The 19,611-nt window shown below is 31.5% G+C and overlaps 1 protein-coding gene across 2 annotated transcripts; it reads left to right on the top strand.

Moving 5' to 3' along the window:
* The first annotated feature begins 1,802 nt into the window (after window positions 1-1,802).
* Window positions 1,803-14,051, top strand: LOC139511434 (uncharacterized). Of its 2 annotated transcripts, none has more exons than XM_071298183.1 (5): window positions 1,803-1,920; window positions 6,294-6,405; window positions 7,576-7,914; window positions 9,358-9,452; window positions 11,564-14,051. In XM_071298183.1, exons 2-5 carry the CDS (start codon window positions 6,324-6,326, stop codon window positions 11,711-11,713), a joined length of 666 nt encoding a protein of 221 aa, XP_071154284.1. In that variant the 5' UTR covers window positions 1,803-1,920; window positions 6,294-6,323; the 3' UTR covers window positions 11,714-14,051. The 2 variants fall into 2 exon arrangements, with proteins under 2 accessions (XP_071154284.1, XP_071154283.1); XM_071298182.1 differs by having other exon boundaries at window positions 1,803-1,973.
* Window positions 14,052-19,611: the final 5,560 nt, after the last annotated feature.

Raw genomic sequence — 19,611 nt, 5'->3', positions numbered from 1 at the left:
CAAATAGATATAGCTGGAGTAAATTCACAAACCTAGTTGTTTTGTGGTCGTCTTAACCCAGGTAGTCAATCGTTATAGCATAAATCCATTACTAGAAGTGGCTGGCCTGCATATACTAATGTTAGTCCGAGATTACGCTAACGTAGTCCAACGGCCCCAATTTGTCTGGCAAAAGAGCCGTTGGACATCACAGTAATCTTGGAAAACCTCTATCTTGTATTTGGAAATAGCAGATAACAAAATTAAACGGTCTAGATCTTTAATGAAATGTGCAAATTTCGATAAGTACGTTATTTATTTGTAAGGCTTTTCTCATGATAATATAGAAAATTGTGTGTTATATCATTTTTTTTACGGCTGAATTTTACAATAAAATACAGATGGTGTTATTGTTTGATTCAGTTGTTTTTGTTCAACTTTGCCACATAAGGGGAGATAATTCAGATAGATCTGAATTAACTTTTAAATAGAATGTGTTGTGAATTTAACTGAGGAATTTAATTTTTTATTATGTGGCAACAAAATCAGTCTTGTGATCCTATTTCTTCGTCTTTTTTTATATTTCTGAAATCATATCATTATGGCTATCTTCTCATATTTTATCAAAAAAGATGATGAATCAGTCAGGCACGTGCCTAAACATAATTTTCTCACAAATATTTTTTTTTATTAAAAAAAATATTAAACAACGTTATCTGTAGATGTAAGCCGGTGAAGTTGTCAAAACTCTTTAGTTATCGAATGTCATGTGTACACTAGTCTCTTGTCCTTAGTGAATGGAATATTGGATAAAATTGAATGTTTTTACGATTTTACCTCATATAGAAACTATTAACTAGAACTCAGTTGGTTCAGATCATTTCACTACTATCAACAAAAACTTGAATGAACCTCAACTTAGACACATGCGTTTTTTTAATTCAGTAGTTGTTAGTTTTCAACTAGCTTTCTATTTTGTCTTCACCCCACTTGCCATTGTTGAAATGTTGGTCGTCCGTTTGGCTGTGCAGGATCATATAAATACGCAGTCACGTCTGGTCAGAATAGGCCTAAGGGACATTAAAAATCCGATGCCTAGTTTTAGAGAGAATGCAACTCTTTGAGGAGTTCGTAGTTGGTCTACTGAAAGGCAAAATTTCTGCTCATATCCAATAATCCCTCATTTTCCAATGCATGGCATTTTTAAATTTCCAGACCTTCGTCCTGGACGACACCTATTACAGGACCTATATAGCTCCAAGTTGTATTTATTGTAAAAAAAAAATTTCAACGGTCCTGAACTTGCATAAATATTTGACACTGGATGTAAAAAAATCAATCAATAAACTGGCTTCCAGTAATTTTAAGTACTCTCAAATCTGCGTGTAATGGCCACAATTATTCAAAATTCCTAAGCAGGTAGGGATTTTACAGTAGAGGATATAAAGAAATACGAATTTCTTGAATTTTATTAGGCATCGACTATGTCTGTATGTGTTTGTGTGGCTAGGGTGAAGGTTTAAGATTCAAATTAATAAAGATTGATGGTTGATGTCTAGCCAAAAGGATAGTTCTATTATATAGTAGTATCAGAGTGTAAACTGTTAGTAACCGGTTGATGCCTACCGTGAGTTGACTGAATACCTAGCTACGCCCCTGACTGATCTGTGGGTGTCGTTTTCTTTTTATCACATAAAATTGGGTTTTACATGTATAATAACATAGACCTGAAAACAGTATATCTATATAAGATCATATAAAATCCATTAAAATCTCGATATTAAATCACAATAGTAATTAATTAGAAAAAAATCGGGACACTCGGAAAAACGGCTTTTTCCGATACTGCTTTGGAGTTTAAATATTTAGACCGGAAGTAAAAAGTTCTGAAGCATCGAAAATGAAATAGACAAAAGACAATGCTTCTTTCAACAAGACATAGTTAGTTATTTCATCAAACAACTTTTAAATTTTCTATTTTTGAATATCTGCGGGTAAGCAAAGCTTAAATCTGACATTATGAAAAGTTCAAACACCCTCGATGAACATGAGATGCGCCGCCACACGTACGCTAACTCTCAACTTTACTATAAAAATCCAGACACTTCGGCACGAGGACTTTTTTTTGCACCCATGTACATTTCCGAAGAACACCAAATCGACACCTTATGTTGAAAAAAATGCTATCTTTATTTTTCATGTTTAGATGTCTTATCTTAATAATTATTGCTGATATCTGCCTCAAGAATAGTCCAAATAATTATGACTCTTGAAAGGCAGCTTAGGTTATTTTAAATTTTTGTTTTGATGCTTTCCTGCCGATGTAAGGCATCAAAGAAGAAAACTATAATAGTCTTTTAAGACGTCATAGTTATTTGGTCTACTTCTGGAACTAATATAGTAATAACATTTCTTGTATGTTTAACATTAATAAATTACAGTTTTCAATATTTAAATAAGATAAGATAATACCCATGGACAAAGTCAAAGGCATGCTTGACCAATGTAAAAATTACTGTTAATGTCATTTGGCATGTTTGGCAAGACCTTTTACTGTTAAAAGTCAATGATGTACCCCCATTACGACCCTCTTATAACTGAACTAGTGCACATATTTTGTTTAGGGGCCAGCTGAAAGTGGATTTGAAACTGAAATTGATAAAGAAAAATGTTTTATAAATTTGATTTCCATTAGATAAACATGTTAAATGCTTATTCAAATAGCTACATTGTATTTCTCCTCTCACATGTATTGTTTTTTTATCATTGCAACATAGAATGCACAAATTATGCGTTACTTGTCACTCAAACTTCAAAATATAATTCATAAATCTTGAATCTTGCCGTACACATTGTTTTGGCTTAACAATCGGCACTTTAGACAACGGTACAGGTACTGAAAGTGACCTCTTTCTGAGCACATTTCCCCTATAAAGTGAATTTGAAAGAAAGTCACAAAATAGTTAAAACTAATCACAAACTACTTACCTTTTACTGTTTGTCCATATAGAAAAATAAACAATACAGCAGTCAAACAATTACTTCCAATTTTTCGGTATTTATCGTCCAATAAGGAAAAAACAAGAGAAAAGTGATATCACTAACGACCAAAAAATGAAAAGAACTAAAAAGCGTGTAATTGTGTGGAAAGTGGTGAAAAGCATGTACACGCCATGTGACAAAATCCTCGTGTGTAAACCGTTGAAGTATTACACGCGAATATCATTTCACTTGGCATGTATGCCCCAAATAACCTTATATGTAGCTTTCTCAGGTTGTATTAAATTGTTTATGATACAATGTATTTTGATGCATTTATGTATATCTGATTGTAAATGTATATACAATCTCTCCAGTAAACGCACAATCTGTATACTGTCTGTTTTTTCTAGGACATCTACATGTTCATGTACATTGTAGTTAGGAAAAAAAATATTTTCAGAGTTAAAATTTAGTTAGATTTTGAAAAGGGGCATCAAAACACGAACAGTCGATCAATCTGAATATATCTATTATTTTTTTCCTTGGCCTTAGTTTACTCTGAAAATAACAAATTTCTTAACTAGATATCCTAGAAAAACAGACAGTATACAGGTATAGGGTTGTACAACACTTTTGGGTTATTTCTTGGCAGCCAGTTTATATTGGTGAAAACCACAGACCTTTGATAAGAAAACTGACAATCCTAGTCAATAAAGATTGGAGTCCAGTGCACCTGCACAAGTGGGGTTCGAACTCACAACCTCAGTGTTGACTGTCTACGGATTACAGTAGTAAAACTACATGTACAAAACTGCATAGACCACTTGGCCACTGAGGCCCCCTTAGATACACATGTACATTCTGTGTATAAGTCCCAACTTATCACTAATGATTGTCAGGTATCCATTGTCCTTCTATTGCCCATCTGTATCAATACAGTTTACTTTAATTATTACCTGTGGGGATTCCCAGAAAGTTCTCAAACCTCTTTCCCAATTTTGCTTAATTTGGCATTTTATGTATAAATGTAGGAACTAAAAACATCAAATGCAAAATGCAATTTGATTTCATTTATCTAGGGCATGCTATGCCTTAAAGCTTTTTGAGACTATCTGGAAATTTTCATCATACACAGGTTTGTCAGTACTTTTTCAGGTGAAAAAACAACCATTTTAGTCAAAGGGACCCCATGAATGTTATTAGAAATAAAATTTATTTATAGGTATTTTGTTTTTTTTTAAATTTCTGAGATCAAATATTATTGATCCTCATCTAAAAACACAACATGCACAATGAAATATTAATGCTCACATTTGTCTTTGAAAACAGCAGCTGAGCACTTTTGATCTTCATAGCTAAAAAAACATATGGCTACATGTACATTCATTTGTACTTGAAATTGATACATTTGTATATATATTGATCAATTAAATTAATGCATAATTCTACAAATTTTGTTTTGATAACAAGTAGATCATGTAGATATCTTCTGTCAAACGTAATTAAGTCAATGTATCACTTTTTTTCTTTTTAATGTATAAAAAAATTATATCATACTCATCATGCTCATACATTTGTGTCATAGTGAACATGAATTAAAAGCAATTAAGTGTATAAAAAAATGGTGGTAATGAAATATCAGGGATGATTCCACTATATAGTTTAGGGCCGCTTAACGGCCCTTAAATGGGCCAGCGGCCCCAAAAAAAATGTTTGTCAATATAAATTCCCAATTCAGGAAAATAAAAAAAAATCGGTATTTCTGGAAAAGTTTCCGTCACCGATTACGGCAACTATAATTTTTCATAGTTAGTCTTCAAAACATATTAAAATCCGGATAAAAATGCTGACTATGATCGCATTTTATTAACAACGATTTAATTATGTCAACATGAGGTAAAAAGTTTGAGCGTTTTTGAAAATAATGTTGATGATAGACCATTCATGAAATGAGACCCCCCCCCCCCCCCCCCTGAAATACGATGTCATCTGATCATTATGGAACTGTTTCAAAAGATATGAAAATGATCCAAATAATTGTAAAGTTCACTGGTTCAACTGCTTTAAATAACTTATCAATTTAGCATATACATGTACATATATACTTTTGTAATTGCTTTTCTTTATTCAACAATTGGCCAGTTCTATTTGAAATACATTTAAATTTTTTTCAATGGTTAATATGGCAAGCCGTTTTGCTATTTAATCTAACTTCAAGATATCTCATAAACTTTATAACATACCTTATATAATAGTTCATTAGATATTTGATATAGTTTGAAAGATATCTTATAAAGTTTATAAGATATCTTATATAGTTCACGAGATATCTGAAATAATTTATGAGATGTCTTATACATGTAGTTTATAAGATACATGTATCTCATATAATTTTCTGAATATGATATCCAATGAACTATATAATAAAATTAACGGTACCAATTTTCTTGCACCAGATGCGCATTTCGACAATACATGTCTTTTCAGTGATGCTCGTGGCCAAAATATTTGAAATATAAGATATCTTATACAAAACATATTTATAAGATATTTCATATACTTTAAGATATCTTAAATAAATCTTATATATTATATGAGATATCGTATATATTATGAGATAATTTGAAATTCGAATAAATAGCTAAACGGCCTGCCATTGGTTACTGTTAGCTGGTACTTGTGGTATATATGTTTTTGTAAGATGATAGTGCATCATATGCAATGATATTCATGTATTACAACTTCCCTGGTCTGAATCAAATAATTTCTTCAATCAGTGTACAGAAGAAATTTACTTAATATTCATTTTCCGTTTTACAGGAAAATTATATATTATTTCGTCTTAGATTGTATGCATAAAAAATTCCCAATTGGGATAAAAATTCCCAATTTGATATTCAAGGGACCCATTTGTAAACACCTGGAATCATCCCTGAATATTTCAAACCTGAAATGTTTGAAAAGTTACCAAAAAGTGTCTAGTTACCAGTGTTACTGCACACGTATCTAACTTCATTCGATGCACAGACTGAATATTTTTTCCTTTTATACTTGCACAAGTCTATGACCCAAACTATCCAGATCCTTGTGGTAACATCACAGTACCCAAATTACACCCACTTTTGTAAAAATAGCAGTGGCCCCCTCTTAGGCAGTCGGTTTTAAAATTTATTTGTTAATAAATGCATTCAGTTTTATAATTTATTTCTTAATAAATACAGTCAGTTTTAAAATTTATTTCTTAATAAATGCAGTCAGTTTTAAAATTTATTTCTTAATAAATGCAGTCAGTTTTAAAATTTATTTCTTAATAAATGCTTTTATTTTTGTAGGGTAACTTTTAAACTTCTGTTGGAAATAAAATGTCCTCCCCAACACCAAGGAAAGATAGAAGACAGAAATGGTGGTCAGAAAAACAGAAAACAAGAGCAACTAAAAGAGAAGGTAATGGTTGTTAAGTTTGGGAACTACAAAATGTAATATACATTGACAATTTGTAGAAATCTAATGGAACATGTACATGAATAAACTGGACAAATACAAGTGAAAAAAAACTGGGATAATTCTACAACTCAAAACTTAAACAGGTCCTTCTAATGCAATTATCTTATATCAATGATTTTGACTAAGTTAGCTGACATTTTAAATTTCGGGAATGTATTGACATAAATTTTCTCCAATAATATTATAAGCCAAAAAAAAACTCACATTATGGACCTAAAGTTCTTCTTTTCATAAAATTTTTTACATTCTGAAGTGGACAAGAAGCCAGAAAATGTTCGGTGTTTACATTTAATGTCAAAAGCATACATATAACGTCACCTAGTTTACAAAATGGTTTAGGAGCAAAAAAAAAAATACATGTAACATCATTTGGAGGAATTTTTGTTTAATGGTAATTTTACGTTGAAATCATGACTAAATTTGAATGATTTGTTTATTTTGCATTAGAGTTTTTACTGCTGCAAATATCCATTTACATGCCTATGCTACTTGTTGCCAGGTTACATGTAACTTCATTTCAAATTAATTATGACTGAAAAACTACCTATGGACATCTGCAAAGCTTCATATACAATTCAGATATGTCTTAGTTATAAGTATATGATAAGATGAGTCAAAAGCCATACAAGTAAATTCAGGATTGAGATTCTAGGTCAGAACAGGACAAAGATAACTCACAATTAACTCTTTTCAAGAAAAGACAATAGACAGGAAGATAACTGTAAGACAGATGACCGACATGAACACATTGGCCTATAATAACTCCTGGTTACACTTCATGAACAAATGAGCCCCAGACGTCTCTTGGTTACATTTCATTTACTCATGGGCTAGGGAAGTCTCCCAATTTCAGTAGCTTACATCTATTCTTGTCACCATCAAAATAAACCTTCAGCTTTTGAAAAAAAACCCAAGTACAATGTATCAGAAAATATGCATCTTGATAACAAAAAAAATTAAAACATTGCTTAGACTGACTTAATTTTGTACATGTGTCCTTGTTTAAAGACTTTAAATGATTTCTACTGGTAACTACATGTAGCATGACTAATGAGGGAAAACAAGACAATGTATACACAAATATTGAATTGCTGTATTTTCTGTTTGTAGGATTGAGACCAAATCCTAGTGCTGTTGACCATTTTGTAATAACAACTGAAAATAAAGGAGGATTTAAACCATCCGACCAAACAAAGAAAGTGTTATCGTCAGAACACCAAACACCATCAAAAGCTTCACCAAACTCACAGAAAACAGCCAAATCAAAAGTGCAAGACAAGGTTAAAAATAGTACAGACAAGGCAAGCAAAAAGAATGATAACATAAAACAGGAAAGTAACAATACATCAGATACCAAACCAAAGTTAGAAACAAGCTACGTTTTATTTATTGGGAATTTACCTTACGATGTAACAAAAGAAAACCTGGAGGAACATTTTAGAAAAACAGGTAAAATCAGAATTCATTTAATAAGTTTAAGTGATTGTATTTATGTTTGTTAATTCCACATTGTCTATACATTTACATGTACATGTAGGTAAAGGATGAGAGTTGATATCTCACAAAACTTGTTTAACCTAGCTATATTAATGTGTCAGTCTTAAGTCAGAAATCTCTCATCTTTGTTAGCATGGTTAGTCTTGTGAACTTCCAAAAATTCCTTATTTACCAAAAGATGTAATTTTGAAAACACGAAGTTAACACACAACAATGGATTTCCCACAAACCATACCTAAAAAAAAATATTCCTTCCTACAGTCTCATACGCATTTTAATGCAAATTCATATACAGGTGTACAGTGCATTCCGTGTTATGGTCTGAAAAATATTGCAGTTTTTAAAAAGGCCATGCATCAGCTGCAGCCACCTAAATGTTGATGATAGATAATCTGTTGTCAATCAAATCAATAGCTGAAAACAGGTTCAATAAAATCAGTCAGACATGCATGGTTGGTCGCACATGCTACTTAGTATATGTAATTAGTTGTGATAATGTTACAGATAAAATCAGTATTTACATAATAGACATATGCATTTAAAAGGGGCATGAGATATTTATAGATTATCGTTGGTTATCACAACAAGATTGATTTTCTTGCTTGAGCCGGTCACAGCGAAAGAGAGAAAAGCAATCTAGTTGAGATGACCAATGATAATCTATTTATCGTTATTTTACCTATGACGAGGTTGTCAATTTCATGTCAATTTCATTAGCAATGCTACGTGGCTCCTTAGTTTCTAGTGATAATTTTCCATCTCAAGCGAGTAGCATGATATGAAAAATTATCACAAAAAAGATCAAAGGGAAAATGCACAAAATAGCGATAAATATATGCATGTATAAATAATCTAAAATATGTTGGTTTTTTTTTAATCATTAATAAAAGTAAAATAATGAAATAATAATCTGCTTTAAGTGACCAGTATGGTTCAATTTTGTCAAAATAAGCTAAGAAACATTGATGATGAATTATTCTCTTGCAAGTGAATAATTTGACCTCATTGAATCCGTTTTCATGTGAACTTCAATTTAACCCTTTAGCTAGTGATTGATAACGCATGAATCATGTGAATTGAGTTATTTGAAGGAAATGAATGTCAACATTGAAATGAAACAAAGGAAAATCATTTGATTGTCTGATTCGATCCACAAAACATTATTCTTTTACAGGTAAAAAATGATGAGTAATTTATATTTATAAACTATAATATGAAATTAAACAGATCTAGAAAAATCCAAGTGCATAAGTACTCTGTCTATTTTTATATCTATATTATGTTTATATCGCTTATATGATCATTGGAGGTATTCGGAGGTCAACTCGATAGTTAGTTAGAAATATTAGTTGTATTATAAACTCATTTCTAAAATTTGTTTTGTTTCCATAATAGGAGGAGTGAAGAAGGTTAGAATACCTCAGGAAAAAGCTAAACAACGGTCTAGAGGATTTGCTTATATTGAATTCAAAGACAGAATAAGCCATGGTGTAAGTAATTAAAATAATTGAACCAAACGCTAGTCAAGTTTGTATGCTGCTGAATAATTGTATATTGTTTGTGACCATTAAATTAACAAATGCATTGCGAAAAATGTGAGAGGGTTGTAATTGCAATAATTTAAACTTTTTTAAAATTTTGTATATGAATTAAACAGGATTTCTCTCAATCTTGCAAAAAATAAACTGGCATTTTAGTCCAAAAGGACAAATTCACAATAATAAACGCATGCAATCATTTTTTTGAATTTACAGTATAAGGAAGACTTTTTTTTAATTGTTTGATGGAACCAGGGAAATGAACTGACCTATCAGGTGGTCACTAATCTGATGAATCTTACACTTATAAAAAAAAAAACCACATTACTTTAGTTAAATATTTATGCCTTGTAAGGCTGAATTTCAAAATGTGAATGGTCAATTGATTGATTGACAACTGACTATGCTATCCATAAGCACATATAACAGGCCATTATTTCAACTTGGAATTATTTTTAATTATGGAATTTGCATAATTTCTTGTGCTTGAAATTGGTGATAAATTCTATGCTTATTCTGTATTTTAATGTTATGTGTGGCACACAACACTTTCTATTACAAAGAAGATATCACATTTTCAATAGAATGTACTGCGCTGCTCAAAACATTATATTATGATACAGAATAAACATGAAATTTATTAAAAATTTCAAGCACAAGAAATTACCAGTATGCCAATTCCAGAATTAAAAACAATTCCAAGTTGAAACAATAACCTGTTAGTGTTATATATATATATGTATAGATATTGACTGCATGATCAGGACTATAACTTGGAAATGTATCATGAAGAGGATGTTATTGTGTTTCAAAATAACAAGCTTAATAAAAGACTGTTATAAATTGATGTATATAAATAAAGAAACTAAAAAAGCAGAAAAAATTGAAGGGTCTGTTTGCTTGTTTTACAGATATAATCTATTGAAATTTGGCGGGAAATAATTATCTCTGGATTATTCATCCACTTAACATTGGTGTCTTTTTTTCTTGCAAAAACGATTAAAAAATAATAAGGATTTTGCAAGATTTTCAAAGATGACATTTAAACTTTATGTAATCAAATTATGGAAAGAAAAGTAGGGGTTTGTGTACATTTTTTTTTTAATTGCATTACATTGATTGGTAAAACCAGAGGAATCCGAATATCTGACAAAAAATCAAAAACATGAGAAGCGAACATTCTTAATGTGATATCACAAGTACTATGTTCTGCTTTCTACAATACCATAGACTTATATTAGACAATATGACTGTTTTGGGAACATGAATTATACCAGCTGTCCCTGAAGGGTTAGCCACGTGCTTAGGGTTAGCCTATCATTTTGCCTGTTAGAATGGTCAGCAGACCAAGAGAATTGTGTTTATAATTGGATAATGACGCAAAGTATTTAATCAGCCTATATGCTTAGGGTTATTTATACTGCAATCAGCTATTTTACTATACAGATAAAGCTATACGTGTAAACGTTAGCTTTATACGTCAATGACCTCAACTAACCTATTAGCCCCGCCTACTTACCGGCACTACTGTATTTCATCAACAACGTTACATCACAACCATGACAACATGCAATAACAATTGTCAAAACTTTTATAAATTTAAACTAATTATGTCTTCAAATTGGTAATTTATATACCATGTTTATTAAATGCTATTAATTAAGTTCATTTTCCCTTTCTAATTCCTTAAAATGTTGATGTCTTACTGCCTGGACTACGCTTATAGGGAATTACCCCAAAATGGTACCCCTAGAGGGAAATGTTTTTATTTTATTTTTTTATCGATTTCAGTATAAAGACAATATACGTATAGTGTCTTGAAATATGAAATTTATTTGTATTCGGCATGAAACGGGGAAATACTCGCTGAAACTTCGCATTTCTCCCCTTTCTAAGCCTCATACAAATAAATTTCATATTTCAAAACACTATATGTATATTGTCTAATTGTGATATATGGTGTAAATTGTGTTACTTGTAGCCCAGTTGGTTTAAAATTTTAGATTATTTTTTAAAAGACAAACATTAATAAATTGTATTACAAAGTATCACTTGTTTTTCAGATTGCCTTACGACTTCACCACACAACATTAGGGGGTAGAAAAATTAATGTAGAATTTACATCTGTTGGTGGAAATAACCAGAAAAGAAAAGACAAGTTAAAACAGAAGAATGAATCCTTATCAAAGTTTAAGATGCCATTAGATTCATAACACACCATAAATGGATTGGTGAAAACAAGATTTGGTGTTGGCTTTAAAGAACTATAAGTTGTACTAGATATAATGTGTCATGAAAAGTATGTCAAACTACATACATGTTTAATTTAAACTTGTATTACGTAGATATTTATGTACAACAACACTTTAACATGAAGTGATTGATAATCTGTGATCTGTCACATTTCTCATATCAATTTTGTTGATAAAAAACAGGTCTTTATAAACATTGTTACACAGCAGTGGTTTATTCATGTTTTTAATGTTTTTAATACCAGATATAACTAGATATAAAAAATCAACAAATAGAGTTAAAATTTTAAAACCTTTTTGATAAGGATTTTTTGTTTTGATGTGTGAGTCATTGCTAAAAATAAAGAACCTTTTATTAATGACACTAATAAAAGGTTGTTTAAGGAACCTAATGTATCATGAAGGTCTCACTCTAATCATGCTAATGATCATCAATAATGATTATAAATTTTGAGAAACAATGTTGTATATATTTTGGTGCTAAGTTTTTTTTTCATTGTCTTTTGTTATGATCTTTATTTTTAATTGCATTTTGATATATCTTTTGGATGAGATTTATTAAGATGTTTAATCAGTTTTCAGATTAGTTTTGTTTTAGTTAAGTAGAAATTATGTCAAAAGAGGAAGAAGATACATGTACTACAATGTAAGTGTCCAAAAACAATAAAGTAAAACAGGCAACAACAAACACAATGAAAAAACAGACAAGTTTCTCAACTCTACACAGAAAACTAAAGATTGAGCATTTAGTACAAACCCCAAAAAGTTGGAGGATCATTTTGAATTATTTTAGAGGAATGTAAACCATATTATTATTATCCTGTAAAAACCATTGTTTTTATAAATTTTGGAATGGCTTTTTTTTTCGTTTTTTTTTTCATAGTTTATTTGTAGGTTTTGAATTTGTAGTGCTTTTCAAATCAATGGAACAGAAACTATGTTATCAAATCTGACCTACAGATTTCACCACAGTTGTCTATTTGAAACTATACAAAAGCGCCATATACAATAACATGAAAATCCTCTATATACATGTACATGTATGTAAAGTTATCATATAAATTGTTACCCATTTTTTTTCAAGCCCAAAATAATTACTAAAATATTAAAATTTGCAAAAAAAATAATTATATGATGGATTAATTTGATAAATGATAATTATAATTTACCTTTTACTGACTTAAGTGCATGAACTTGATATTGTTAATGTTAAGAATACAACCGTTTTCACAATACATTGTACTTGCTTTTTTCAATTCATTGTTTGTCCAAAGAAATGAAATCTATGAAAAACTTGCCCATTTTCACAGTATTGTAAAAACTTATCTTTAAAATTATTTCATCATGGCCATGGATTTCAGTTTTTGTAATTTGTTAATGATTCATTTATTTTTTTATATCTCCTCTCAAAATTCGACAAAAAAGTGAAAGAATAAATAATAAAATTCTCTATTTTCATGAGTCACATAACCCTTGAATATTTGAACCCTACACATAAATATGACAAATCAATCAACCTTCAGAGTAGTTGAGATTTCTAGCATCAAGAATAAATCGGAAATTGGTTCCTTTCAGAAGCTTACAATGTAGATATCTGGTTCTATTAGACGTCAGTTTTCATATCATATCATTTATTGTATGAAATATTATTTATGAGCTAGCTTTTAACATCCCACTTAAACTATGTTTCTAAATGTTTTTTTGCAGTTATAAGTTGGAACATTGCATATGTTACATTCAAGCTGTTCAAAGAATAATGTTATTTATTTATTATAAGTAGGTAAGCTTATTCATTTGAAATATGCTTAACTTTTTTGTCAAAATATAAATATTCATGATGAAATTAATGAGAAGGTTTGTTATTTAATAAAAAAAAAAAAGTTTTGAAACAGTTTTGTATAGCCTCTTTGTACAGTTAACCTCATTGTTAAGGCTTGGACTGCATATCAGAATTTTTTTTACTATTTATACATTTAAAACAATTAATGATAAAAAAAAAAGGTTCTCCTTCCTGAATTCTGATTTTGTAAAAGTCAGAATGAAAAATTCAAGTACAAGTACCTTGTAAACTTTTTTGCTGTTTAAGTATAATTTATTGAACGTTTGTACATACAAGCCTTAAATTATTTCATTCATAATGATGCAAATGAAAGTGATGAAAGTGTATGAATGAAATTGTTATTTAACATTTTGCAAAACTCACATATTTTGTATGTTAATTTTGTTGCTAATAATCACATGATCATGCATGAAATCTACCTGAATTTACAGATATACAAAAATAAAAATGCAAGCATTTTGTTGTCCATTTAACAGATAACTAAATAATGCTTTGTGTTATTGCATTAATTTCTAGCCCAACTTGCTCAAGTTTTGAGCTTTTATGGGGGCTTTAGTGGCCAAGTGGTTAAATAGTCAAACTACTGTTTCACTAGCCTATCAACACTGAGGTTTGATTTTAAATACTGCACATTGTTGATGCGCCAGGATTGTCGGTTTTAGTACGAAGGTCAGTGGTAATTTTCAGGCACTCCCACTTCCTCTACCACTGAAAAACAACTGCCTTGAAAAGCATAATGGTGCTGAATGCATCATGAAACACCTATCAATCAGTTTGAGCTGCTGATTTATAGACACATGTTGTTAATGAGGTCAGATAATCAATAAGAAACCAAGTATTTCGAAAATTAACCAAGAGTGCTTTCTTTTATTTTAGTATTTTGCTAACCTACCAATAGATATAACAAGATGTGGTATGAGTGCCAATGAGACAACTCTCCATCCAAGTGCATGAAAATCATTGCTATAGATGGCTATACCTCAATATGCAAATAGTTTTTAGTCTTAAATTACATGACTGAAATAACCAAATTGGCAAAATTTCTGAGGTACCCAAAAATATTTCCTCATCATTTGGCCAAGATCAGATAAAAAAACACCATGAGGCAATCATTCTAATTTGCGGCTAGGTTTTTTTTAATCTTCTATAATCAAACTTTTAGATGAAGTATTGAATTAAACAGTCCTTAATTCATTTTATACAATGGGGCATTGATCGTACAATGTTTTCATTGAAACCATATGGAAATTCCTATTTCCCCATACTATGAGTCCACTACCTAGAATTTTACTATTCATGACATTGATGATCTATGAGGTTGCCTTACAAACAACCCATTTGGATATAATCAAAGGAAAACATGACCACCAGAACTAGCTGATTCTGATTTGCCAGTTTAAAAAAACCGGATAACGTAGGGAAGACCCCTAAAAATTCAATTGTTTTTACGTTGATGATTCTGCAAAGATCGTAAAAGAGGGACGAAAGATACCAAAGGGATAGTCAAACTCGTAAATCGAAAATAAACTGACAACGCCATGGCTAAAAATGAAAAAGACCAACAGACACAATAGTACACATGACACAACATAGAAAACTAAAGAATGAGCAAAACGAACCCGACCAAAAACCAGGGGTGATCTCAGGTGCTCCGGAAAGGTAAGCAGATCCTGCTCCACATGTGGCACCCGTCGTGTTACTTATGTGATAACAAATCCGGTAAATAGTCTAATTCGGTAGGTCACATTCATGAAAGGGAAGGGGATTGTAGTTACGACGTAAGGAACATATCCGAAATCATTTGTGAAACGGTTATTCCATAACGGTCAACCAACTCGTGATGGCGTCCGTAAAATATATGAAGGGATGATTTCAACTTCACCATTTGGAACTCTTGGTTTAATGGCTTAATGTGAGCAGCAACCCTTTATCAAGAAAATCATGATAGGAAGTGCAAGCACAAGAATATCGTTTCAATTGGAGATATATACCCCGTATGCAGGTGCTGCTGGAATGTTGCCTCTTAGAAATGGAAAGTTCACAATTGGAAAGCTGAAATCGTCTCTTTTGTCGTAAAGTTTTGTTTTCAACCGACCCTCATTGTCAAATTCTAGATGTAAGTCAAGATATGAGGCCAACTTAACTGTATCTGTAGTATCCTTTATCTCTAGTTCGATGGGATAGATGTGTTCCGCATAGTCACCAAATTTTGAATTATTTAGTGAAAGAACTTCATCTATATAGCGGAAAGTTGAGTTAAAGGATATCGATAACTTCTTATCTTTCTTCTAAGAAGTTCCTGCATGAAGTCAGCCTCATAATAATAAAGAAACAAGTCGGCAAGAATAGGGACACAATTTGTTCCCATTGGAATAATATATAGTTGCAAAGATCGTAATATATAGTATCAATATTGAAAGTCATATGAAACTTCAAATTAAAAAAAAAATATGCATAGATTTTTTATTACTAAAGGGCTAGTTTTAAATTTGAAACTTATGAACATATACTTTTTCCTAACGAAAATTAATAAATTTGTCCAAATTTAACAGAAATTTCCTTCTTTTTTTATTGTTGGCTTCTATACAACAATTGGCCGACATATTTTCCATTATTATGCAGTGACCTCAGAATGACGTTTCTCTTTAATCCGGTTATCGCAAAAAAAAGGGTGAAACTCAAATTGGCAAAGAGATTTAACAAACGTAACCATCGATCCGTCATCGAAATACACTATATCTTATTGAATTTGTTATACATTTCTTACCTAAATATCAATTCTTCTTTGTTGTTTGTTAACTCCAGTGACAATCCGGCTCTAAACACGACCATTAATCAGCTGCCATATTTTCACATCAACACTGACCGAGTGAAATATTTTTTTGACGATTATACGAAAATGGATGCGTAAAAATCGTGCAACCCGTTGTCAAGTTGCTGCCCCTGAATTGGTTATTTTAAGAAAATTTTGCCGTTTTTGGTTCTTATTTTGAATATTACCATAGATAAAGATAAACTGTAAACAGCAATAATGTTCAACAAAGTAAGATCTACAAATAAGTCAACATGACCAAAATGGTCAGTTGACCCCTAAAGGAGTCACTGTCCTTTATAGTAAATTTTTAACAATTTTTCGTAAATTTTTGTTATCTTTTAAAACATCTTCTCCTCTGAAACTACTAAGACAAGTTCAACCAATTTTATGATATATGGATGCATTTTTCAAAATTTGATTATCATTATTTTTCACAAGTCAATCTTTGCATATGACTTTAGAAAAATGGCAAGGAACAATAAGCTTTGAGGTTCATGTGGACCCTTTGGCTAAAATGGCTGCATTTTCCCCTCAAAATTTACATTGAGTACAGACAAACCTTTGAGTCTGGAAATTTTTTAATACAAAGCATGCCCTAGTTAAATAAATTTCGAATATGTTTTATGTTATAGAAAAATAAAAACGTAACAGGTGTTTTCAGTGCACTTTTTTCAGTCCTGCAGAAAGTGCCAAAATCAAAAAAATTGGAAAGAGGTTGAGAACTTCCCCACAGGTAATAATAGAAATGAGCTGTATTAATTGACATGGACAATAGATGAACAATAGATACCTGCCAATAATTGGTGATTTACACTGTGTACCTGAGTGGATCATATCAAGCAAAACTCAACTATTTGTTGAATTTATGATCTTCTGCTGGGACGAAAAAAGTGCACTGCAAAGTCCAGTTAAGTTTTGAATTTTATAAAACATACAATACATTTGAATTATCTATTTATCTAGGGCATGCTATGCCTTTGAACTATTCCAAATGCACAAGTTTGTCTGTATTCAAAGACAATTTTGAGGTGAAAATGCAGCCATTTTAAACGAAGGGTCCACTGAAACCTTAAATTTAGTGAAAGTCAACAACGCGGTCAAAAGAAAAAATACTTACAACCGAACTGCAAAAATCATTGTAACGTAAGTTCTAAAGCGAATACTTTTTACCATTTGATTATGGACTTTCCATTTTGAAGTTTTTCTCGAAGTTCGGTATTATTGTTACTTTACTTTTTACATGTCACATGTTGTTAACACTACATTACAAGTTTTCAAAGGGAATCAGATTTAATTGAAAATAAATGTATTTCTAAGGACATTGAGTTTAAATAATGTCGCATTTTTCGCAATAATTTCTGAATTTACATTATTGATCAAAGAAGCAAAAAAATAATGCCATTATGTCCACTTGAATTGATAAATAGTGCACATGGTCAACATGAAAAACATTGGTATTGGAATCCACGAGTGGGAGTTTGACAGCATCCTACAATTCACCAATTGTCCCGACTTTGATTTATTTATCCGTATTTCTTTCCTGAACACAAGCCCATGTACAGTCACGTCAATCTAAGATCTATGAGTTTGAATGTTCCTCTGGTATCTTTCCCCTCTCTTTTTAGCTCACCTAGCCACCGTTTCACAAAAGGTCGTGAATCGTAAAATATGCAACCGTTTTACAAATATTTACGATTTACGACTAACGAGAAATATGGGTTGCAAATTCCCGACTGGATTCTCATCACTTGGCATTCGTTGTCTTCCGTCGTCTGTTAACTTTTACCAAAATCAACTTCTCTGAAACTACTGGGCAATATTTTACCAAACTTGGCCATGTTCATCATTGGGGTATCTTGTTTACTAAATGTATCCGATGACCCGTGTAACCGTAATCTGTTGTCTTCCGTCGTCTGTTAACTTTTACCAAAATCAACTTCCCTGGAACTACTGGGCCATATTTTACTAAACTTGGCCATGTTCATCATTGGGGTATCTTGTTTACTAAATGTATCCGATGACCCGTGTAACCAATCAAGATGGTTAACAATAAACATAGTCGTAAAATGTAGATTTTGGCTTATATTTCTAAAACAAAATCATTTAGAGCAAATTTGACCTGATTAAGATTGTTTATTAGGTTAAGATATACATGTATCTACCCTGAAATTTTCAGACAAATCAGACAACCCATTGCTGGTGATTTTAAGAACATTTTGCAGGTTTTGGTTATTATCTTGAATATTTGTAACTTTTTGTAATCTTATAAAATCTTCTGCTCTAAAACTACAGCATTTCTGATAGCACTGATAAAATGCTAGGAGTGTACCACTAGTTTTCGGGTTTCTGGGGCAGTATAATAAGCTCAGTAGTCAGCGCTTGGGTTGTCGGGGATTGCTGGAACGTTATGCGTTCTTATATGTGTCGTCGCCACTAACGATGTGACGTCGTTTTTCTATGTATATTGTAGCTTTGATTATATGCATATTGAACCATACACTTGTATTTTATTGAGAGTCAAACCTAATCGAACACAACGCGAAGTATACACCTCAAAACCCTACATTGTAGAGGATTGCTGGAACGTTATGCGTTCCTATATGTACCGTCGCCACAAACGATGTGACGTCGCATTTCTATGTATTTTTTTAACTATGATTATATGGTTATGTTTGAATGAATATTGAACCATACATTTGTATTTTATTGAGAGTCAAACCTAATCGAACATAAAGCGAAGTATACACCTCAAAACCCTACATTGTCGGAGATTGCAGGAACGTTATGCGTTCCTATATGTAAAGTCGCCACTGACGATGTGACGTCGCGTTACTATGTATATTTTAACGTTGATTATATGGTTATGTTTGAATGAATATTGAACCATACACATGTATTTTATTGAGAGTTAAACCTAATCGAACATAACGCGAAGTATACCCCTCAAAACCCTACATGGTCGAGGATTGCAGGAACGTTATGCGTTCTTATATGTACCGTCGCCACTAACGATGTGACGTCGCATTTCTATGTATTTTTTTAACTATGATCATATGGTTATGTTTAAATGAATATTGAACCATATACTTGTATTTTTTTGAGAGTCAAACCTAATCGAACATTAACGCGAAGTATACACCTCAAGACCCTACATTGTCGAGGATTGCGGGAACGTTATGCGTTCCTATATGTATCATCGCTCTA

Source organism: Mytilus edulis, chromosome 2, assembly GCF_963676685.1.
Source record: "Mytilus edulis chromosome 2, xbMytEdul2.2, whole genome shotgun sequence".
NCBI lineage: Eukaryota > Metazoa > Mollusca > Bivalvia > Mytilida > Mytilidae > Mytilus > Mytilus edulis.
The sequence above is the reverse complement of the archived record's forward strand: the minus strand, read 5'-3'. Positions and strand labels throughout refer to the sequence as shown.

Bases quoted from the DNA above. Each gene is read 5' to 3' on its own strand.
- LOC139511434 (XM_071298183.1), top strand. From the start codon at position 6,324: ATGTCCTCCCCAACACCAAGGAAAGATAGAAGACAGAAATGGTGGTCA. The intron at 7,915-9,357 runs GTAAAATCAGAA...TTTCCATAATAG, and splicing joins GGAACATTTTAGAAAAACAG to GAGGAGTGAAGAAGGTTAGA. The intron at 9,453-11,563 runs GTAAGTAATTAA...CTTGTTTTTCAG, and splicing joins AAGACAGAATAAGCCATGGT to ATTGCCTTACGACTTCACCA.